Below are 22,516 nucleotides of genomic sequence, written 5' to 3' on the forward strand. Positions count from 1 at the left end.
TGTTACAGTATCTGCAAATCAAAAAATATGATGTACCACATAAATAAACTGAGATAAAAACCATATAATCATATTCATTGATACATAAAAAGCATTTGACAAAATCCAACACAACTTTCTTGATAAAAACTCTCAGCAAAGGGGGAATAGAAGGACCATACCTCAACATAATAAAAGCCATATATGACAAACCTACAGTCAGCATCATACTCAATGGGCAAAAACTAAAACCATTTCCCCTAAGAACAGGAACAAGACAGTGATGCCCACTCTCACCACTCCTGTTCGACATAGTACTGGAAGTGCTAGCCATAAGGATCAGACAAGAAGAAGAAATAAAAGGGATCCAAATAGTTAAAGAAGTAGTAAAACTGTCCTTATTCGCAGATGACATGATATTGTACATAGAAAACCCCAAAGACTCCATCAAAAAACTACTAGACTTAATAAATGAATTTGGCACTGTAGCAGAATACAAAATTAACACCCAGAAGTCTATGGCTTTTCTATACACCAATAATGAACTCACAGAAAGAGAAATTTAAAAAAGCAACCCCATTTACCATTGCAACAAAAAAATTAAGATACCTAGGAATAAATTTAACCCAGGAGATAAAGGACCTGTACTTGGAAAATTTCAGGACACTGAAAAAAGAGATAGAGGAAGACATGAACAAATGGAAGAATATATCATGTTCATGAAATGATAGAATCAGCCTGACTGGTTTGGCTCAGTGGATAGAGCGTCAGCCTGCGGACTGAGGGGTCCCAGGTTCCATTCTGGTCTAGGGCATGTACCTTGGTTGCGGGCACATCCACCATGGGGGATGTGCAGGATGCAGCTAATCGATGTTTCTCTCTCATCGATGTTTCTAACTCCATCCTTCTCCCCTCATCTCTGTAAAAAATCAATAAAATATATTTTTTAAAAAGAAAAGAAATGAAATGATAGAATCAACATCATTAAAATGTCCAAACTACCGAAAGCAATCTATAAATTCAATGCAATCCCCATTAAAATATCAATGGCATACTTCAAAGACCTAGAACATACTCCAGAAATCATATGGAATTAAAAAAGACCCCAAATAGCTGCAGCAATCTTGAAAAAGAAGAACAATGTTGGAGGTGTCACAATACCAGATATCAAGCTATACTACAAAGCCACTGTTCTCAAAACTTCCTGGTACTGGCACAGGAACAGACATATAGACCAGTGGAACAGAACAGAGAACCCAAAAATCAATCCAAGCTATTATGCTCAATTAACATCTGAAAAAGGAGGCAAGACCATACAATGGAATCAAGACATTCTCTTCAATAAATGGTGTTGGGAAAATTGGAGAGATACATGCAAAAAAAAATGAAATTAGACCACCAACTTACACCATACACAAAAATAAACTCAAAGTGGATAAAGGACTTAAACGTAAGGTGCGAAACCATAAAATTCTTAGAAAAAGCCATAGGCACCAAAATAGCAGACATTTGTCTTAGCAATATCTTTATGGAAACAGCTCCTAGGGCAATGGAAACTAAGGAGAAAATAAACAGATGGGACTACATCAGAATAAAAAGCTTCTGCACAGCAAAAGAAACCAACAGAACAAGAAAGCCCACTGCATGGGAAAACATATTTACCATTGTTATCTCCAATAAGGGTTTAATTTCTGAAGTTTACAGGGAATTCATACAACTTAACAAATGGAAGATAAACAATCCAATCAAAAAATGACAATTTTTGAAAGCGGACATAGAGAAAGCCAAGAGACATATAAAAACATATTCAGTCACTACTCATCAAACGATGCAAATCAAAACAACAATGAGGTACCATCACACACCTGTCAGAATGGCTATCATCAACAAACGGCAAGTGCTGGAGAGAATGCAGAGAAAAAGGAACCCTCCTTCACTGCTGGTGGGAGTGCAGACTGGAGCAGCCACTGTGGAAAACAGTATGGCATTTCCTCAAATATTTAAAAATGGATCTGCCATTTGACCCAGTAACACCACTTCTAGGAATATATCCCAAGAAACCAGAAACACCAATCAGAAAGGATATATGCACCCCTATGTTCATAGCAGCACAATTTACAATAGCTAAGATTTGGAAACAGCCTAAGTGCCCATCAACAGATGAGTGGATTAGAAAACTGTGGTACATCTACACAATGGAATACTATCCTATCTAATAATAGAGTACCATGTAAATTACCATCACTCCGCTACACCCACGATTGGGCGGCGGGAGGCTGGGGGGCGGGACTAGGAGTGGCCTATCCGGCCATTGAGAGGCACGGATCCGCTGCCACTGAGCGGGGCTACGCTGCTGTTGAGAGGTGCAGGGGGCGGGACTCCCGACCCCTGTGCCTCTCAACGGCCAGATCCGGGCCGCTGAGGGGGTCCCTCCCCCTGCGCCTCTCAACAGCAGGGTAGCCCCCCTCAGCGGCCGGACCATCAAAAGTGGGGGAGCGAGCTCTGGCCTCAGTCAGCGAGCCACGGAAACCCGGCAGAGGATGGAGAGCAGCGACGAGGAAGACATGGAGAAGCACCGCATCCATCTACAACCCGTCACTCTGCGCACACACTGCACCTCCTGCCCTGTGAAGTCCGGGTTAACCGGCCGCCCCTGTGGGGCGCTTTTTCACCCCGGCCATCCGTCAGGGTCCCGATGGACTCGAAGTGTCCTTTCGGGGCCGCAGTCTTAGGGGCGAGGAGGTGGAGGTGCCGCCTGGCCTGCTGGGATACGTGATGGTGATGGAAGAGAAGTCGGTGGGGAAGCAGGACTTTTCAGCGGGATCCGACAAGGACGAGCAGGAGCTGGTGGAACCCCCGGAGGCCCTGGAGCGGGACTTCGACCGCTTTATTCGTGCCTCCGCCAGTTTCAGCCGCTTCACCCTGTGGGGCCTGGAGAGCATCCCTGGCCCGGATGCCAAAGTGCGTGCGGCCCTGACCTGGCCCAGCCTCGCCGAAGCGATCCATAAACAGGTGCCGCAGGACTGAGAACCAGCGCTTGAAACTGGAAGCCACCGATCCCTTCACCAGCTCTCCACTTTGGATCCACTGAGTCCACCACCCCAATAAATGAGCTCTTTCACAGCAAAAACAAAAAAAAAAAAAAAAAAAAAAAAAGTGGGGGACCTGGGTTCCTGTCTGCTCCGGCACCAGCGACAGGCACCCAGCTCCACCGCGAAAAGTGAAAGCGTGTAGGGGACCCTACACGTGCATGATTCAATCATGCACTGGGCCTCTAGTGTTCCTATAAAAAAAGGAATTCTTACCATCTGCAACAACATGGATGGAACTGGAGAGCATTATGCGAAGTGAAATAAGCCAGTCAATGAAAGAAAAATACCACATGATCTCACTCACTTGTGGAATATAAAGAACATTATAGCCCTAGCTGGTTTGGCTCAGTGGATAAAGTGTTGGCCTGCTGACTAAAGGGTCCCCAGTTTGATTCTAGTCAAGGGCACATGACTGGGTTGCGGGCTCCATCCCCAGTAAAGTACTGAGCCAGTGCACAGCCATGGAAACTGGCACCTCCTATGTTGCAGGAAGAGCAGGCCAATAATGGACCCGTTTGAGCAAGGCAGTGGCAGAGGAGATGGTTAAGAGGTAGCCAGCAACCAGAACTTGTATGATCCTGTGCTGAAAATGTAAGGACTTTGGTGTGGGGATTTTTTAAAAATATTTTTTATTGATTTCAGAGGGGAAAGGAAAGGGAGAGAGAGAAACATCAATGATGAGAGAGAATCATTGATTTGGTTGCCTCCTGCACGCCTTCCTTTGAGGATAGAGCCTGCAACCTAGGCATGTGCCTTCAGGAATTGAACCATGGCCTCCTGGTTCATAGGTCTATGTTCAACAACTGAGCTGTTGGTCGGGCAGGATTTTGGGTTTTAAGTGGAAGTCAATGGAAACTAACAGCATAGAAGGGGATATAAACAGACTTGCATTTTTTAAAATCTGGTACAGTAATAAACTATTTACAAACTAGAGGCCTGGTGCACATATTCATGCACAGGTGGGGTCCCACAGCCTGGCCTGTGCCCTCTCGCAATCCTGGACCCCTCGGTGGAATGTTGGATTCTGCCGCGTTTCGGCCCAATCCTTTGGGCCTGGCCTGCCGTGATCAGGCTGAAACCTGGCAGTCCGACATCCCCCAAGGTGTGTAGCAGTGCCTAAGTGGCAGGCGGCCAGGGAGGAGCCCCAGCGGGGGCCGGACGCAGCTCCACTGCCGCTCATCCTGGCCCTGCTGTGCCTACCACCGCCGCAGCTTGGTAGCACTGCCTCGGAGGTGAGAGAGGCTCCCACAGCTGCTCTTGCCAGCTGTGAGTCCGGTTTCTGGCTGAGTAGCGCTTCGGCTGTGGGAGCTCACTGACCACCAGCGGGCAGCTCCTGTGTTGCGTGTCTCCTCCCTAGTGGGCAGTGCGTGTCATAGCAACCGGTCGTTCCAGTCATTCTGTCTTAACAGTTGCTTAGGCATATATATATATATATACATATATATATATAGACTAGTCGCCCGGTGGCATGAAATTTGTGCACGGGAGGTGTCCGTCAGCCCGGCCTGCACCCTCTCTAATCTGGGACCCCTCAGGGGATGTCTGACTGCCAGATCGGGCCTAAACCAGCAGTCAGACATTCCTCTCACAATCTGGGACCGCTGACTCCTAACCGCTTGCCTGCCGGCCTGATCGCTGCCTAACTGCTCCTCTGCCAGCCCGATCGCCCCCAACTGCCCTCCCCTGCTGGCCCGATTGCCCCCAACTGCCCTCCCCTGCTGGCCCGATTGCCCCCAACTGCCCTCCCCTGCCGCCCTGATCACCCCTTAACTGCCCTCCCCTGCCGGCCTGATCTCCCCCAACTGCCCTCCCCTGCCAGCCTGATCACCCCTAACTGCTTGCTCCCCCTCACCAGCCTGATCTCGCCTCTAACTGCTTGCTCCCCTGACAGCCTGATCACCCCTAATCACTTCTGCCTCGGCCCCCACCATCGTGGCTTTGTTTGGAAGGAAGTCGGACGTCTGGAAGATGTCCGGTTGACCCGGTCTAATTAGCATATTACCCTTTTATTAGTATAGAAGATATCATATGCTTTCTACGATTTGCTTCAAAACAATTGGGATGAGAGTTAAAGTGGTAACTGTGAAACAAGATTGACCATGATGATAATTGATGCACCTGGGTTCTGAGTACACAGGATTTATTAAACTATTCTATTTATATTTATGTTTTAAATGTTCCGTAATAAAAATATCAGGGGTAGGAGAGGTCATAGTCTGGTATGATAGAATCAACTATATGAGGATGTGAGTTGAAAGAGGTTGATCAGTTGATCTAATAATGGCTAACATTTATTTAGTACTTATCTGTGCCAGGTGATTTTTATATTAACTCACAATCTGCTTAACTCTGAAGTAAATTCCATTACAGAGGAGAAAACTGCACAGCAAGTTTTAATGATTTTGCTGTGATTACAGATAGTAAGGGATGTAGCCACAATTCTAACCTGGAATTTTAGGGTCTTACCCACACTTTTAACCTTACAGTTTTTGCTATGCTATGTGACATAGGTGAATGCTTGATTCCTTTCCCATCTCATAAGTATGAGAGATGACCCTGTGTATTGTCTATCTCCCCCACTAGAATGTAAGTTCTATGAGGACTTGAGTTTTGTCTGTTTTATTTACTGCAATAGCCACAGCCACTTATACAATTATTTGGGATATGGTAGATTTTTTTTTTCTAATGAAGCAGTGTGTTTTCAGTGAAAATGGCTTAGAGTGGGTAAGTCCTTAAAGATTTCATGTAATTGGCGACTACTGCCATTAGAGGCCTGAGAATTTTAATAAATGAGAACTAGCAGATGTTGCTTTTAATTTTATTTCAATTTACCTCTTAATCTTTATCCAGAGATATTCTGGCTGAAGTAAAAGGAGTTTTTTTTTCTTCTCTCCAAAAGTAAAAAATGCTTTATTGTTTTTTCTTACTAAGTGATAATTCACTATTTTTGAAAAACTAACTGCATTATTAAATCAAAGAAAATTTTTAAAAATAAAAACTTTTAAAACATGAAAATTAGATAAATAAACAAAAAAATATATAGATATATATAAAAACTAACAATGCCAAGTAGTAGTAGGGAAAAATGTGACCCCCTCACCACTTATACAATCATTTTAAAATATTTTGGTATTTACTAGTCAAGATTTTGCTATGCATATACTCACAGGGATAAATGCGTGTATATATTTTATTTGCATTAAAATTTGTTTTATACTTTTTAAGTACTTTTTTTTATTGGTTTCAGAGAGGAAGGGAGAGGGAGAAGAAAGATAGAAACATCAATGAAGAGAGAGAATCATTGATCAGCTGCCTCTTGCACGCCCCACACTGGGGATCGAGCCCGCAACCCTGGACATATGCCTGAACAGGAATCGAACAGTGACCTCCTGGTCCATAGGTCATTGTTGAACCATGGCCAGACTGTTTTATACTTTTTGTTGCTTGTTTTTATCATTTAACATATCATAGGCATTTTTCTTTTTTGTGTTTTTTTTTTGTATTTTATTTTTACATGCAATAAGCATTAATATTTCAAGAAAAATTATTTTAAATATAATAATGTTACATGCAATAAACATTAATTTCAAGAAAAATTATTTTAAATATAATATTACATGAAATAAAAATCAAGAAAAAAAGATTTTAAATATAGTATTACCAAAACTATACTAACATAGTATAATATCACAAAAGTTGTAGGAAATATTAAAAATCTGCAAATAACAGGATTACTTTTATTATATTCTAAAATATTTTTTTCCTCTGGCTCTATTTTGGTTCATTAGTTTATGTTGTTCATTATATTCCATAAATGAGTGAGATCATGTGATATTTATCTTTCTCTGACTGGCTTCTTTCACTTAGCATAATGCTCTCTAAGTCCATCCATGCTGTTGCAAATGGTAAGAATTCCTTCTTTTTTATAGCAGCATAGTATTCCATTGTGTAGATGTACCACAGTTTTTTAATCCACTCATCTGCTAATGGGCACTTAGGCTGTTTCCAAAACTTATCTATTGTAAATTGTGCTGCTATGAACATAGGGGTGCATATATCCTTTCTGATTGGTCTTTCTAGTTTCTTGGGATATATTCCTAGAAGTGGGATCAGAGTCAAATGGGAGTTCCATTTTTAATTTTTTGAGGAAACTCCATATTGTTTTCCACAGTGGCTGCACCAGTCTTCATTCCCACCAGCAATGCACGAGGGTTCCTTTTTCTCTGCATCCTCACCAGCACTTGTCGTTTGTTGATTTGTTGATGATAGCCATTCTGACAGGTGTGAGATGGTACCGCATTGTTGTTTTGATTTGCATCTCTCAGATGTTTAGTGACGTTGAGCATGTTTTCATATGTCTCTTGGCCTTCTGTAGGTCCTTTTTCAAAAAGTGTCTATTTAAGTCCTTGGCCCATTTTTTATTGGATTGTTTACCTTCCTTTTGTTAAGTTGTATGAGTTCCCTGTAAATTTTAAAAATTAAACCCTTATCGGTGATAACATTGGCAAATATGTTCTCCCATGCAGTAGGCTTCCTTGTTTTGTTGATGGTTTCTTTTGCTGTGCAGAAGCTTTTTATTTTGATGTAGTCCCATTTGTTTATTTTCTTCTTAGTTTCCATTGCACTAGGAGCTGTATCAGTACAGATATTGCTACAACAAATGTCTATTTTGCTGCCTATGGCTTCTTCTAAGATTTTTATGGTTTCCTGTCTTACATTTAAGTCCTCTGTCTGTTTTGAGTTTATTTTTGTGTATGGTGTAAGTTGCTCGTCTAGTTTCATTTTTTTTGCATGTATCTGTCCAATTTTCCCAACACCATTTATTGAAGAGACTGTCTTGACTCCATTGTATGCTCTTGCAAATATTAATTGTGCATAATGGCTTGGGTCGATTTTTGGGTTCTCTGTTCTGTTCTATTGGTCATATGTCTGTTCTTGTGTTAGTACCAGGCAGTTTTGAGAACAGTGGCTTTGTAGTATAGCTTGCTAACTGGTATTGTGATTCCCTCCAACATTGTTCTTCTTTCTCAAGATGGCTGTAGCTATTCGGGTTTTTTGTTTGTTTGTTTGTTTGTTTGTTTCCATATGAATTTTTGGAGAGTTTGTTCTAGGTCTGTGAAATATTCTGTCGTTATCTTAATGAGGATTGCATTGCCTCTACAGATTGATTTGGGGAGTATGGACATTTTAATTATGTTGGTTCTACCAATCCATAAAAACGGTATATTCTTCCATTGTTTATGTCTTCCTCTATCTCTTTTTTTCAATGTCCTATATTTCTGAGTACAGGTCTTTTACTTCCTTAGTTAAGTTTATTCTTAGGTACCTTAATTTTTTTTGTTGTAATGATAAATTGGGTTGGGTTTTTTTAGTTTCTCTTTCTGTGAGTTCATTATTGGTGTATAGAAAAGCCATAGACTTCTGGGTGTTAATTTTGTATCCTGCTATAATGCCGAATTCATTTATTAAGTCTAGTAGTTTTTTGATGGAGTCTTTGGGGTTTTCTATGTACAATATAATGTCATCTGCAAATAAGGACAGTTTTACTTCTTCTTTTCCAATTTGGATCCCTTTTATTTCTTCTTGACTGAGCGTTATGGCAAGCACTTTCAGTACTATGTCAAACCGGAGTGGTGAGATTGGGCATCACTGTCTTGTTCCTGTTCTTAGGGGAAATGGTTTTAGTTTTTGCCCGTTGAGTATGATATTGGCTGTATGTTTGTCATATATCGCTTTTGTCATGTTGAGATATGCTCCCTCTATTCCCACTTTGCTGAGAGTTTTTATCAAAAATGGGTATTGGATTTTGTCGAATATTTTTTCTGCATATATCATTATGATCATGTGACTTTTGTCTTTCAATTTGTTTATGTGATGTATCACGTTTATAGATTTGCAAATTTTGTATCAGTCTTGCATCCTTGGAATAAATGTGGTGTATGATCTGTTTACTATATTGCTGGATGTGATTTGCTAATTTTTTGTTGGATTTTAGCATCTATGTTCATCGGGGATATTGGCCTGTAATTTTCTTTGTAGTGTCTTTATATGGTTTTGGTATTAGGATAATGCTGGCCTCATAAAAAGAGTTTGGAAGTGTTCCTTCCTCTTGGATTTTCTGAAATAGATTGAGGAGTATAGGTGTTAGTTCTTTGAATATTTGATAAAATCCCACTGTGAAGCTGTCTGGACCTTGGCTTTTGTTTGGTGGGAGTTTTTTTATTACTGCTTCTATTTCATCTGTTGTTATTGGCCTATTCAGGTTTTTTTATTCTTCCTGATTCAATTTTGGGAGACTGTATTTTTCTAAGAATTTTTCTGTTTCATCCATATTGTCCAGCTTGTTGGCATATAGTTGTTCATAGCATTGTCTTACAATCCTTTGTATTTCTGTGGTGTCAGTGGTTACTCTTCCACTTTCGTTTCTGATCTTGTTTATTTGGGTCCTCTCTCTTTGTTTCTTGATGAGTCTGGCTAATGGTTTATCAACTCTGTTTATCCTTTCAAAGCACCAGCTCTTGGTTTCATTGATTTTTTTGTACTGTGTTTTTTTTTTAGTCTCTATGTTATTTATTTCTGCTCTAATCTTTATTATTTCCTTCCTTCTACTTACTTTGGGCTTTTCTTGTTGTTCTCTTTCTAGTTCTTTAAGTTGTAGGGTTAAATAGTTTATTGCTGTTTTTTCTTGTTTTTTGAGGTATGCCTGTAGTGCTATGTATGAACTTCCCTCTCAGTACCGCTTTTGCTATGTCCCAGAGATTTGGGGTTGTTGTGTGTTCATTTTCATTGGTTTCTAGGAAGTTTTTTATTTCTTTCTTGATCTCGTTGGTAACCCATTCATTGTTTACTAACAAGCTATATAGCCTCCAAGTGTTTGAATATTTTGGGGTGTTTTACTGTAATTGATTTCTAATTTCATGTCACTGTGGTCTGAGAAGATGCTTGATATGATTTCAATCTTCTTGGACTTGTAGAGACTTGTTTTGTATCCTAACATGTGGTCTATGTTTGTGAATGACCCATGTTTTCATCTGTTACACTCTGGCAGACAGCACCCTGCTGCTTTTCACAGCCTGATGTTATGTGGGTATCCTCCTCCGTTTTGGTGCTCTCTGCTGGGGTGCCCAGCTTCGGGATTAGATCCCAGAGTTCTCAGTGGCAAGCCCACACATCTGAGATATCTCTCCGGGCCTTCATTTGCTGTCTGTGGGCAACCGGCCAGCCCTTTTGCCTCCACCCCTCCTACCAGTCTCTATGCAGTCTCCACTTTCGGTCCTCAGGTGTCAGGCTTCTCTCCTGCGAGTTTTCTGTTGATTATTCAGGAAGTTTTTCTGTATTTTAGTTGTAATACCAGTTTGTTCCTGGGACCATGTCCGTGTAGCATCCACTTACTCTGCCGCCATTTTTAATCCTTGGGTATTTTTTTAATGTTGAAAAATCTACAGTCATTTATAATGTCAGTAAATTGTTAAATCCTTTTATCCTAAACTGTAGATATAACTTTAGGATTCTTCCCCTTACCCTGGGACTTCTATGCCTCCAGAGTCCAAGTCATTACTAAGGGTATCTGAGGCTTTGCCAGTACTATGCCCTGAATGCTTATAAAAATAAATTTAAAATAATAGTATAAGTTCCTTGGTGTAAGAATATTGGAAACAAAATATATATATATATCCTATCTAATAAAAGAGTAATATGCAAATTGACCATCACTCCAACACCCAAGATGGCTGCCCCTATGTGGTCAAAGATGGCTGCCCCCATGTGGACACAAGATGGCCACCACAAGATGGCCAGCAGGGGAGGGAAGTTGGGAGGGATCAGGCCTGCAAGGAAGGGCAGTTGTGGGTGATCAGGCCAGCAGGGGAGGGCAGTTGGGAGGGTCCAAGCCTGCAAGGGAGGGCAGGTGGGGGCAATCAAGCCTGCAGGGGAGGGCAGTTAGGGGTGACCAGGCCGGCAGAGGAGGGAAGTTGGGGGTGACCGGGCCTGCAGGGGAGGGCAGTTAGGGGCAAACAGCCTGGCAGGGGAGGGCAGTTAGGGGCAAACAGCCTTGCATGGGAGCAGTTAAGCATCAATCAGGCTGGCAGGGGAGTGGTTAGGGGGTGATCAGGCTGGCAGGCAGAAGTGGTTAGGAGCAATCAGGAAGGCAGGCAGATGAGCAGTTGGGAGCCAGCAGTCCTGGATTGTGAGAGGGATGTCCCTGATTGGATAGGATGCAGGCTGGGATGAGGGACACAACCCCCGTGCACAAATTTCGCGCACCGGGCCTCTAGTGTGTGTGTGTGTGTGTGTGTGTGTGTGTGTATCATTAATACATGATTTATATGTGTTTGAACAATAACATTTACTGCACTTGTTTTCTTCCTTCCTGGCTTACCCTCATCCTATCCTGATTGGTCTGTGAATAATCCACCCCACAGGAATGCCATCAATGAAAATGCCTTGATATAGGAAGGATTTAGCTAGTTAGAGCTATACCATTTTGCTGTGACAAGTTGACTCTTCACTTTGAATGATGTAATTCAGCATTTGTTCAAAAAAGTTTTGAAGTTGATTTATTATTTATTATTTTTAGATTTGTGAGGAAAATATTCTGTTTCTCTATTAAATATACTACTAAATATTGGTGTTATATTGGTGGTTTGGTCATTTTGGAAAGGAGAAAAAAAGACCGTGAGAACACAGAGATGCCTACCTTAGTGGACGTAGCTACTGAAATTACTCAGAATCCTCCCTTTTACAATCCTGGATACCCTGTTTCCAGTTAGACATTACTAAGGACCTGCACAGTAAAATGTTAATTTGAAATTATTTTCCTTGAAATTGCTCTTGAGAAAGAGTTTACATCCTATCAATTTTGTTGTTTTAATTAAAAATGTATTTGTTCTAGCTCTTAACTTATTTACAACACTCCTTTGAAACTTGTTAAAATCAAAGTAAATGTTTTTCTGATTCTTTTCTGTTAAAACTGCATCATAACAAAATACTAACATTATTTTTCTAACAAGAAACTTAAACTTTATTCACTTGATATTTATAAAAATGTTGAACACGATTTGATAACTACTTCTACTGTAGTGTGATGTTCTAATATGAGTACCAAGTCATAGCTGTATTTATATATTAATGTTAATATCACATGCAAATAACTTTCTTATAAGTGTTAATGTTTTAATATTTTGATCATATCAGATTTCTAGAAATATGCAGTTATACCTGAGTCTTAGTTCTTCATTTTGTATATGCATTATTAAAATGTGAAATTGTTTAATAGGTGATTTTATAAGACAGATATATATCATTCACTGAATAGTAAAGCTACCATTCCAATACCATAAAACTCAAATAGCTGTCCTATTTCTCTTGTCATGCCTGAATTATATGAATCCTCTTTGAAGTAATAGGTCATCACCTGGGACAGGTGTTAATAGTGAAAGATTAAGCTTTTCTGGGGTGGTTTTTATAATATATCAGAAACTTGTTGTGGTGACCTGATGCACATCTACCAAAATACTCAAATGGTTTTAGCAATTATTAAATTCACTCATTCTGTTAAAGTATTAGAGAATTCTAGAGTTGGCAATATAAATAGAACAGATTTCTCCTTTGACTTTTCATGTAAGGTTGGTTTTTCTTCAGCAATAATAAATAAGTTAACTGTGTTTTACTTATATATCAATTCTTTGAATTGCTTTTACACTTTTTTAATTGTCATATAATATCTAAGAAGAAAGCAAAAGAATGTTCTCATGCAACAGAAAATTGAGTTGCCATGGTCAGAATATGAATTTACCACATTGCAAACACACTGATGAAGTGTGGTATTTTTTTCTCTGAAATTTCCACACTCAACAGGAAACATAGACAGCAAGTCTGAGTGGGTGGGTCTCTGAGGTTAAAACTGTTAATAAAATAAAATACCTGAAATTTAGCTTTAAATGCAAAGCATTTATAACCATGTTTAGTTTATTAACAACAGTCAAGTGTTCTGACGCTTTATACTAGGTGAGTATAACTGGATTTTTTCCACTTTCAAATGACTTTTTTTCCTTTCTTAGAAAATGAAAGTAGTTGATCTCCTAGCTATAGTTAGTAAAGTTTCTTACAGTTTACATTTAGTAGTTTAATATATGAGAAAGAATAGTTTAACATTAAGAATTAGCATTCATAAGAGAGCCATAAATGCTAAAGTTCATGCTTTAAAAACTTCAAATTTACTTATGAAAAAATGAAATCTGAGTCAACATCCTTTTTTTTTTAATTGATAACATTTACATCTCCTAGCAAATGTTCTTATATTAAGGAGATGTCATTAGGCCAAACTAAAAAGGCTTTAGCTATAAATACATGAAATGATACATTTGTGTGGTTTGGATTCATAAGTAATTAAGTTACTCATGCTTTAGTAAAATTAATAGACTAAAACATTGCACAGAAAACTTAGATACTCGTATATTATAAAATTCAGGAGGTAGTAAAGGACCTTAAGATTATACATTGTACTAATAACGTAGATACTAGTTGTAAGGTCAAAATTAGGATTTAGGGTCCCCACCGATCATGGTTTTTTGTTGTTGTTGTGTGTTGTGTTTTGTTTGTTTTTGGGGTTGGGTTTTTTTTTTGCTTTTTTGGGTTTTTTTTTTTTGTTTTTTTTTGCAAAAGAAAATAATTCAAGAGAGAAATATGGAAATAAAGACTAATGTAATGGGAGAAATATGTAAATATATATAAAAGAATGCCAACCCAATAATATTTTCTGGGATTTAAAATAGGTAGAAATAAAATACAAGACAATATAGTAACTTTAAAAGAATAAGACTAGTAAAATACTGTAGAAAATAAACAGGCGAATAGAGAAGAGATTAGAATACTAAGTAAATATAAGTTCAAATGTGCTTCCTGGTTTGTACATAAATCTTATTGAGTATTCTTGGTTATTGTTACATGTTTTTTAGTCCATTCTTTCTCTTTGTTCTTCAGTGAATTTCTTTATTTTTTTTTCAGTGACTTTCTTATTCAAATATAAAACTACCAGTTCATAAGATAATTTACTATGTGTTTTTTATACAAGTAGTTTAATTCATAATATTAGCTCTGCATCTCAAAAAACTAAAATTTAAATAGATGTCATATATTTTCCATGAATTTTGGCCACTATTTGAATTTGCATATAAAAAAGACTTTAGTTATTAACTTACATAAAATTCTGAGGGTGTTTAATCTCTGCAAAGATTAAAATCTTTTCTGAAAAGATGATAGCTGACAATATATAAGTAGGTAACAAAACATATTCTTTTATTCCCCACCATGAGACAGAATAGTTAACCTTCTAAACTGACAGGGAGAGGTCAGTGAGGAGGGGAAGGAGACATATATAATGCTTTCAACAATAAAGAATTTATAAGTAAATAAGTAAATAAATAAATAATGTGTTTTAATAAACCCTGCCTTTATAATTTAAAAAGAAAGAAAAGAAAAATATCCACTGGCCTACTACATATTAGAAGGAAAAAAATACAAATAAAATGTACTATACATAGCTATCATTTTTGCCCTGTCCTCCCTGAGGCAGAGGATCAGGGTTTGAATTTAAGGACATTCAGGAGATAATATGTTAGGAATTATTTAATACATCCAAGGGTTTCAGAGACTCTGGAATAGGAAGAGGCACTATCTACAATTTTGATAATATTTGAGAAAACTTTTGATAGCCATCTATTCCCTTGCTTTTTCCTTTTCTCCTTTTTATTCTTGTTTCTTTTCTTTTTCTCCTTTTCCCTATTCTCTCTCCTACTTTTTCTGGCTTATTTTTTCTTCCTTAATATAAAGCAGATTTACTTTCTTAGGAAAGTATTTGATAAATAGCCTTCGACTACAGTAATTTCTTAAAAGTATACTAGGTTTACTCATCTAGAATATGATATGTTAATACAAATTCTAAGTTTTGGTTTATAGTTTGGTGCATAAAATTAAAAATTTTTACATATTAAATTATTTTGGCAGATCCCCAAGTAAACCCTTGGCACGAAAATTAATGGATTGGGAAGTAGTAAGCAGAAATTCAGTATCTGATGACAGGTTGGAAACACAAAGCCTTCCATCACGATCTCCGCCTGGGACACCGAATCAGTAAGTGCAGACTCACATCAGGTGTTCATTTTTCTCATTTCTAAATTATTGACTGTATATGTCCATTACTTGATCAAAATATGTAAATATTTCTTATTTAAACTTTGGTTAGATAGGATTTTTGTTACTGCAGATCATTATTTCCTCTTAGCCTTTCTCTGAGCCTCTAGTCTAGCTCATTGTGTAAGTGGCATGGAATAATAGCCTCCCATCAGATGAGGTAGTAGAGCCTTCAGCAAGAATGCTCACGTTCTTACACAGTCAACTTTTAAATTAAGCGTCCCTAACCAATAAATCAAAATCTGCTACTAGACTTAAAATATGAGAATATGGTTGTTGTTGACATCATCCTTTTCCATGTGGATCTCCAATAGAATTTCTGAAGGAGCATACATTGTCTGAAAATTCTAAGTGACTATGATTCTCTTACTTAAACTCCTACCCCAGCCACTGCTCTGCCATTTTCTATGGTCTAGAAAGAGGGATTTCCAACATCAGTTCCTACAAGCTTGGCCATAGCTATGCTAAGAAGCTGTGTTATTCAGCACTTTCTGTTTATGAGTTATACTCTAGGATTTCTCACAAATGCTGTATACTTTGGTGTAGATAGTAATAATAACATCAACTTGTACCAGCCAAAGATGTTATCTTCATTTTATGCTAACAAATGTGTTGTAATATGTATATGTAATTAAGATACTAATAAACGGATGTGAGTCAGTACATTGACAGATCTTGTTAACCCATAGGTTGATATACAAAATATTTGAATTTTGGTATGGAATACAATATTTGAAGAAGTCTTTCTTTAAAAGTATCTTATACACATTAATGTCCAATAAGTGTACACTACATTAAAGTTGTGTCACTGGTAGATGTTTGTGGGCCAAAGAATACACTTCTACCATATTGCCAGTAAAGTATACATCAAAAGTTGGGGTTCACAGAATGATACCTAATTCCTAGATGTCTTTCTTATTATTAGAAAAAATAGACTAAAAAGTTTCTGTCTTGCTTATTGCAGGTTGCTAAATTATCTTTCTTTAAAAGAGATTGTTTGTATTCAAAGGCTAATTAACTTGTTAGAAGAATATCCAGAAATTTCTTTTTCTGGGCCCTTTTCCAGCCAGCCATTTATCCATTTGTGACCAGGAACAAGAAATTTAAACTGGATGATTGAATTAATTAGCAGTAGCTCTAATTAATGAAACAATTTTAGGTATGATCTGAAAAGATTGGCTTTTTTCTAAATTTTAAAGAGACAGTACAGTATAGGGGTTAAGAGCATGGGTCCTAGAGTCACTGTACATTGGAATTTTGAGCAAATTAATTAATCTCTTTGTCCCATTTCCTTTATCTACAAAATTATATTTATAATAATAGTCTTATAGTATTGTTATGAAAGTTAAATGAGGTGATGTATGTAAAATGCTTAGAATAATGCCTAGCACAAAATGCATACAATAAGTACTCAAATGTTAGATAGCATAATTAATAATAGTGACAGTAATTCATGTGACCATGTCATGTATGAGGATAGAAATATGTTATTCAGTATTTATTCGTAGGAAGTAAATAAAGTCCCATAAATAAAAAACATTCATAAGAATTCAAAAAGAATATGCTAAGTGAAATCAGTCAGTCAGAGAAAGCTAAGACCCATATGATTTCATTCAGATGTGGGATATAAAACTGAAAGTCATTGATACAAACAACAGTATGGTGGTTACCAGAGGGAAGGGGGAATGTAGTAAAGGGAAAAGGGAGCCAAGTATATGGTGATAAAAGACTATTATTAGACTGTGGGTGGTGGGCGCACAATGCAATATACAATGAAAAAATAATTCAAACAAGAAGATATTTCTGAATCATTTATTCTATCACTTTATTTTATGAGTAGTGCTGATTAAGTCACCAAGTTGTAGTAACTAAAACCTAGAAACATTGAGGTTGGTAGAGATAATAGATGACTAAATAGGTAAAATCCTTGTGGTAGATGATTGTCTATAGCTCAGATTTTGATTTCTTATTCTGTGTTCTTTCTGTTTATGTCACACTGTTTTTGTCAGAGACTCTGAGTAGTTGATGTGGTTAGTCTTAAAAGCACATACCCACTTTTTGAAGGAAATATATAAATAACATTTTAAAAATGGAATTAACGCACATTTTACTCAGTTTTCTTCCTCTTTGTGTAGTCGAAATTCTGCATTCACACAAGAGGGACCCCGGTTACGACCATCTTCAGTTGGTCATTTGGTAGACCATGTGGTTCACATTTCCCCAAGCGAAGTATTTGTGAATCACAGATCTCCATCTTCAACGCAAGCTAACAGCATCATTCTGGAATCATCATCGTAAGACCTTTTCCTGTTCAATTTCCTTCTTATAAATAATAATACCCCAAATTGTTTCACTTGAAATATTCTTGGAAATTAGGGTATTTGATACAAGATTTTATTTTTGCAATGTTTTAAAATTTTATATATTTGTAAATGTGCTTACTTGTCTCTGAGAGTTCTTGGTGCTCCCCTCACCAAAAAGAAATCTCCATTATTTCATTGACTCAGTATGTTCTTGAACTTTTAGTACATACACTTAAATATTTCTGCAGATACTATAGCACTGTGGTAGTCAGTAAGATAGTGAAAGATAAAGTTTTTAAAAATATTTTTCAGAAAGGGACCCATGAGATGACTAGACAGTTTGGAAACATTAAGTAGCAGAGGAGAACTAAGTAAGATGACTGTCACACTGAAATAATAATGTGAAAATAATGTGCACATTATGTTTAAAATTCATTCTTGTTTCATATTCTATACTGATATACATATTCATCTTCATAAGTCAGTATTTATATGTCATCAGTTTAATGTACAAAATGCTTTCCCCTCATTAATATGCAACATCTGGATTTATTGGTTTATATAATGCAGTTCATACGCAAGTAAAACTACAGTGTGAGAATTAGGATAAAAGTAAAATACTTTATAAGATACATAGATAGGTAAGAAGATTCATTAATTGTTGAGAAAGAGAAAGGGGTATAAGATATAGTGAATGTAATCAGGATTAAAGAAAAGATGGAAGAGTAGATAGAGTGATCAGCAAAGCAGTTATTATAGGTGCTCTAGGAAAATGTCACTAAATCTGTAAGACCCATACTGAAAACAGTATTTTCCGTCCACAGTGGGAAGTCTGCAGATGTGAAGGGCTGGCTGTATACATTGCCCTTAGACCATCTATAATAATAAAAGCTTAATATGCTAATTAGACTAGACAGCCAAACGACATTCTGACGAAGCCATGGGGGCCGAGGCAGAGGTGGTTAGGGGCAAGCAGGCAGGCAGGCAGAGGGGTTAGGGGTGATCAGGCAGGCAGGCAGAGGCCATTAGGGGCGATCAGGCAGGCAGGATAAGTAGTTAGGGGCGATCAGGCAGGCAGAGTGTTTAGGGGCAGTCAGGCAGGCAGGCGAGTGGTTAAGGGTGATCAGGCTGGCAGGCGAGTGGTTAGGGGTGATGAGGCAGGCAGGCAGAGTGGTTAGGGGCAATTAGGCAGGCAGGCAGGTGAGCGGTTAGCAGCCAGCGGTCCCGGATTGCAAGAGGGATGTCCCGGATTGCGAGAGGGTGCAGGCTGGGCTGAGGGAACCCTCCTCACTCTCCCATTTCCCCTACCCCCCAATGCACAAATTTCGTGCACCGGACCTCTAGTTTTATATAAGGGATTGAACATCTATGGATTTTGGTATCCTCAAGGGTCCTAGAACCAATCTCCTGTGGATACCAAGGGATAGCTGAAGTTTTGGGAAAGTCAAAAGTTATACATGGATTTTCCACTGTGCAGGGGTCAGTGCCCAACCCCCCACATTGTTTAAGGGTCATGTGTAGATTCCCGTCTTCCCCTTTCTTTTTTCTAAACATACAAAAGTTAACACAGGTAGTAATTTGTCCATAGAATTTTGTTTTTCTGTAAATTTTGAACAGTGTATGTTTTGAAGTCTGGTTTCCACCCATCTTTGGATTATTTTAGGCATATTATTGGTTTTGAATATATTAAATTAATTGAGTTAGAAATATATTACTAATTAAAATAAATAAGGGACGCTGGTCCTGGTTTCTACTGATCTTGCAATTCGTTCATTTAAATATAAATAGTTTGTATTAGAATTTTAATATAACAATATTACCACTTATAACCAAAATGGAATGATAAAATATAGGTCTATTGAGGCCTCAGATACTGTCAAGTAAGAGGATTGCTTAGCTTTTGTCTGTTGTTTAAGTTGGCTTTTCATTTGAAACACTTTGAATAAAAGAGTTCACTGCTACAAAATATTTGGAAACCCCTGATTTAAAATAACTTTGCTTGCCGAAACCGGTTTGGCTCGGTGGATAGAGCGTCGGCCTGCGGACTCAAGGGTCCCAGGTTCGATTCCGGTCAAGGGCATGTACCTTGGTTGCGGGCACATCCCCAGTGGGGGATGTGCAAGAGGCAGCTGATCGATGTTTCTCTCTCATCAATGTTTCTAACTCTCTATCCCTCTCTCTTCCTCTCTGTAAAAAATCAATAAAATATATTAAAAAAATAAAATAAAATAACTTTGCTTATAAAACTGAAACTCATAGACACAGACAACAGTATGGTGGTTACCAGAGGGAAGTCGGAGCGGGGTAGTAAAAGGAAAAGGGGGCCAAAATAGGATGATAGAAAACAATTTGACTGTAGATGGTGGGCACACAATGTAATATACAGATTATGTATCGTAGAAATGTTCACTCAAAACTTATAGGATCTTATTAACTAACTAGAGGCCCAGTGCACAAAATTCATGCACTGGGGGGGCGGGGTGGTCCCTCAGCCCGGATTGCAAGAGGGCGCAGGCCAGGCCGAAGGACCCCACTGGTGCACGATCGGGGCCGGGGAGGTACGCGGGAGGTTGGCCAGCTGGGGAGGGACCGCAGGAGGGATCCGTAGCGTGTCCAGCCGTCTCACTCAGTCCCGATCGGCCAGACTCCAGCAGCAAGCTAACCTACCAGTTAGAGTGTCTGCCTCCTGGTGGTCAGTGCATGTCATAGCAACTGTTCGACCAGTCCACTGTTTGCCCCCTGGTGGTCAGTCACGTCATAGCGAACGTTTGAGCGGCCTTAGCATATTACGCTTTGATTGTTTGAAGGGACAACCAGACACTTAGCATATTAGGCTTTTATATATAGGACTAGAGGCCCAGTGCATGATTGAATCATGCACGTGTAGGTGGGGGGGAGCTGGGTGCCTATCTGCTGGTGCACCAGGCCTTTCAGAAGCCTCCAGCACGGCGGAGGCTCTGAAAGGCCTGGTGCCTGAGCGGACAGGCACCCAGCTCCCACGCTTTTGCTTTCGATCGCGGGGGAGCTGGGTGCCTGTCCGCTGGTGCACCAGGCCTGAGCGGACAGGCACCCAGCTCCCCCGCTTTTGATGGTCCACGGTGGGACGTGAGCTCGCTGCCCCAGAGGCCCCTTCTGTGGCAGCACAGCCATGGCGCAGACGCTGAGCTCGAGCCGCCGCTGGCGACATGAGCTCAACATCCCGCCGGCCCAATCGGCCACCCCGAGTCCCGCGCCCCCCCCCACGCCTCCTGGCCAATTGCAGGCATAGCGAAGGTATGGTCAATTTGCATATTTGTCTATTATTATGTAGGATGTCATCCTAATAAATGTAATTTAAAAAACAAATAATAAAAATAAAATAAAACAACTTTGCTCCTGCTTTTTGCAGTTGTTTTCTTTGAGGTACAACTGTAACATAGTGTTAAAAGCACTATGGCACTGGCTAGGTAGCTCAGTTGGTTAGAGTGTCAGCTCAATATAACAAGGTTGTGGGTTCAATCCCTGGTCAGGGCACATACAAGGATCAATCAGGGATACATAAATAAGTAGAATAACAAATCTATCTTTCTATATATAAATACCTTCCTCTCTCTAAAAAAAAATCAATTCAAAAAAATAATATTTAAGAACGAGAGCACAGGGTTTGGATTCATACTGGGTTTAAGACTTTGTTCTACCACATAATTAGTTATGTGACCTTAGGGGAATTATTTTATCTCTGTAAGCCTCAATCTCCACACCTATAAAAACAGGGTGATAATAACTACCTCATAGAATTGCTGTAAACAATTAATGAGATGCATAGTTCAGCAGAGGAAAAAAACGCTTAGTAGATATTAACTATAATAATTATATAACTTTTTCAGTTAATATTTTGGGGGATTTATACTGGTAGCTTTAAGTATGTGTCAACCATTCATCTGTTGGCATGTTTGAAGTGTGGATGTCTGATTGAACACAATGATGAATCCCCTAAATTCTCAACTTTGACCTTAGGTCCCTAATCATGAGAAATTCTGTGCAGACTTCATAATCCTCAAGTATTAAGTCCATTTCCCTGAGTCATTTTTTTTCTGGCCTGTCCCATTCTAGTATTATCTAATGAGTCACCACAGCTTTGTTTGTACCTCTTCAGTTCTTCTGCTTAGTCCTCAAAGATTTGCCTTCCCTCTGTTCCTCTGAGCTGTTAGCACAGATAACTTCATCTCCAGACTCAGCTTAGCCCAGTTCCCATGCCAGTCTTGATTATGTCTAGCAGTATACTATGAACCTGCTAATACTAGGCTGCTCTAGGACAAGGAAATAAAAGAACCAAAGAGGGTGTGGATGGAAGGAAGTATCAAGCCCTAGGGACTCAGAGGATGAACCATCTTAGATGTTGTACTTATGACAAGACTAATTGCAGGTCCCCAGTCTGCTATCACTGCAGTATACTTACCTGCCCTCCATCTCTGGCAAGTCTCCACTACTTGCATTTGGCAGCTAAGATCAGGGACTTGCAATTTGGTTGAACCCCTGAATCTCAGGTCTGGGACCTCATTAGCAATCAGTCTGAAGTGGTGTTTACTTTGAAATACTCTGAATGTCACTATAAATTAGCCAGTGTTGAGAAAGACTGAATTTTGAACCAGAATTTTATCTGTATTTTATGTAATGTAAGTACAGTAGGGTTAAAGGCCCAGTGAAGACTGGGTGACACTAGTGATTATAGTTGAATAGGATATGAGCTCCTGGTATGTACCCTAGAAAATAAGAGTTTAAAGGGAGCTGTTATTCCTGGTATGTTTATATTAGTGTCTACTAAGAATGTGGTTTCTGTTTGTTTTCTAATCTTAAATTAGAATAAACTTTATGCTTCTATGAAAGGTATTTATGTACAGTTAAACCTTTAGCATATTTTTTTAATTCACAATTTTCAGAGTTTATCTTGCTCATTTTTCTTTTTATAAGTAT

The 22,516-nt window shown here is 38.8% G+C and overlaps 1 protein-coding gene and 1 pseudogene across 6 annotated transcripts in view; both read left to right on the plus strand.

The window, feature by feature from the left end:
* Nucleotides 1–22,516, plus strand: part of PTPN4 (protein tyrosine phosphatase non-receptor type 4) — a 257,666-nt gene that overhangs the window by 169,605 nt on the left and 65,545 nt on the right. For all 5 annotated transcript variants that reach the window (XM_079782465.1, XM_079782466.1, XM_079782463.1 and 2 more), the window contains 2 exons: nucleotides 15,075–15,200; nucleotides 17,396–17,554. In XM_079782465.1, the coding sequence (XP_079638591.1) occupies nucleotides 15,075–15,200; nucleotides 17,396–17,554 (285 nt within the window). The remainder of the gene's footprint in view (nucleotides 1–15,074; nucleotides 15,201–17,395; nucleotides 17,555–22,516) is intronic.
* Nucleotides 1,182–3,410, plus strand: LOC307105837 (ribonuclease H2 subunit C-like; annotated as a pseudogene). Its single transcript has one exon. The product of its transcript is annotated as a ribonuclease H2 subunit C-like (transcript).

This window comes from Cnephaeus nilssonii (assembly GCF_951640355.1).
Source record: "Cnephaeus nilssonii genome assembly, chromosome: 10".
Taxonomy (NCBI): domain Eukaryota; kingdom Metazoa; phylum Chordata; class Mammalia; order Chiroptera; family Vespertilionidae; genus Cnephaeus; species Cnephaeus nilssonii.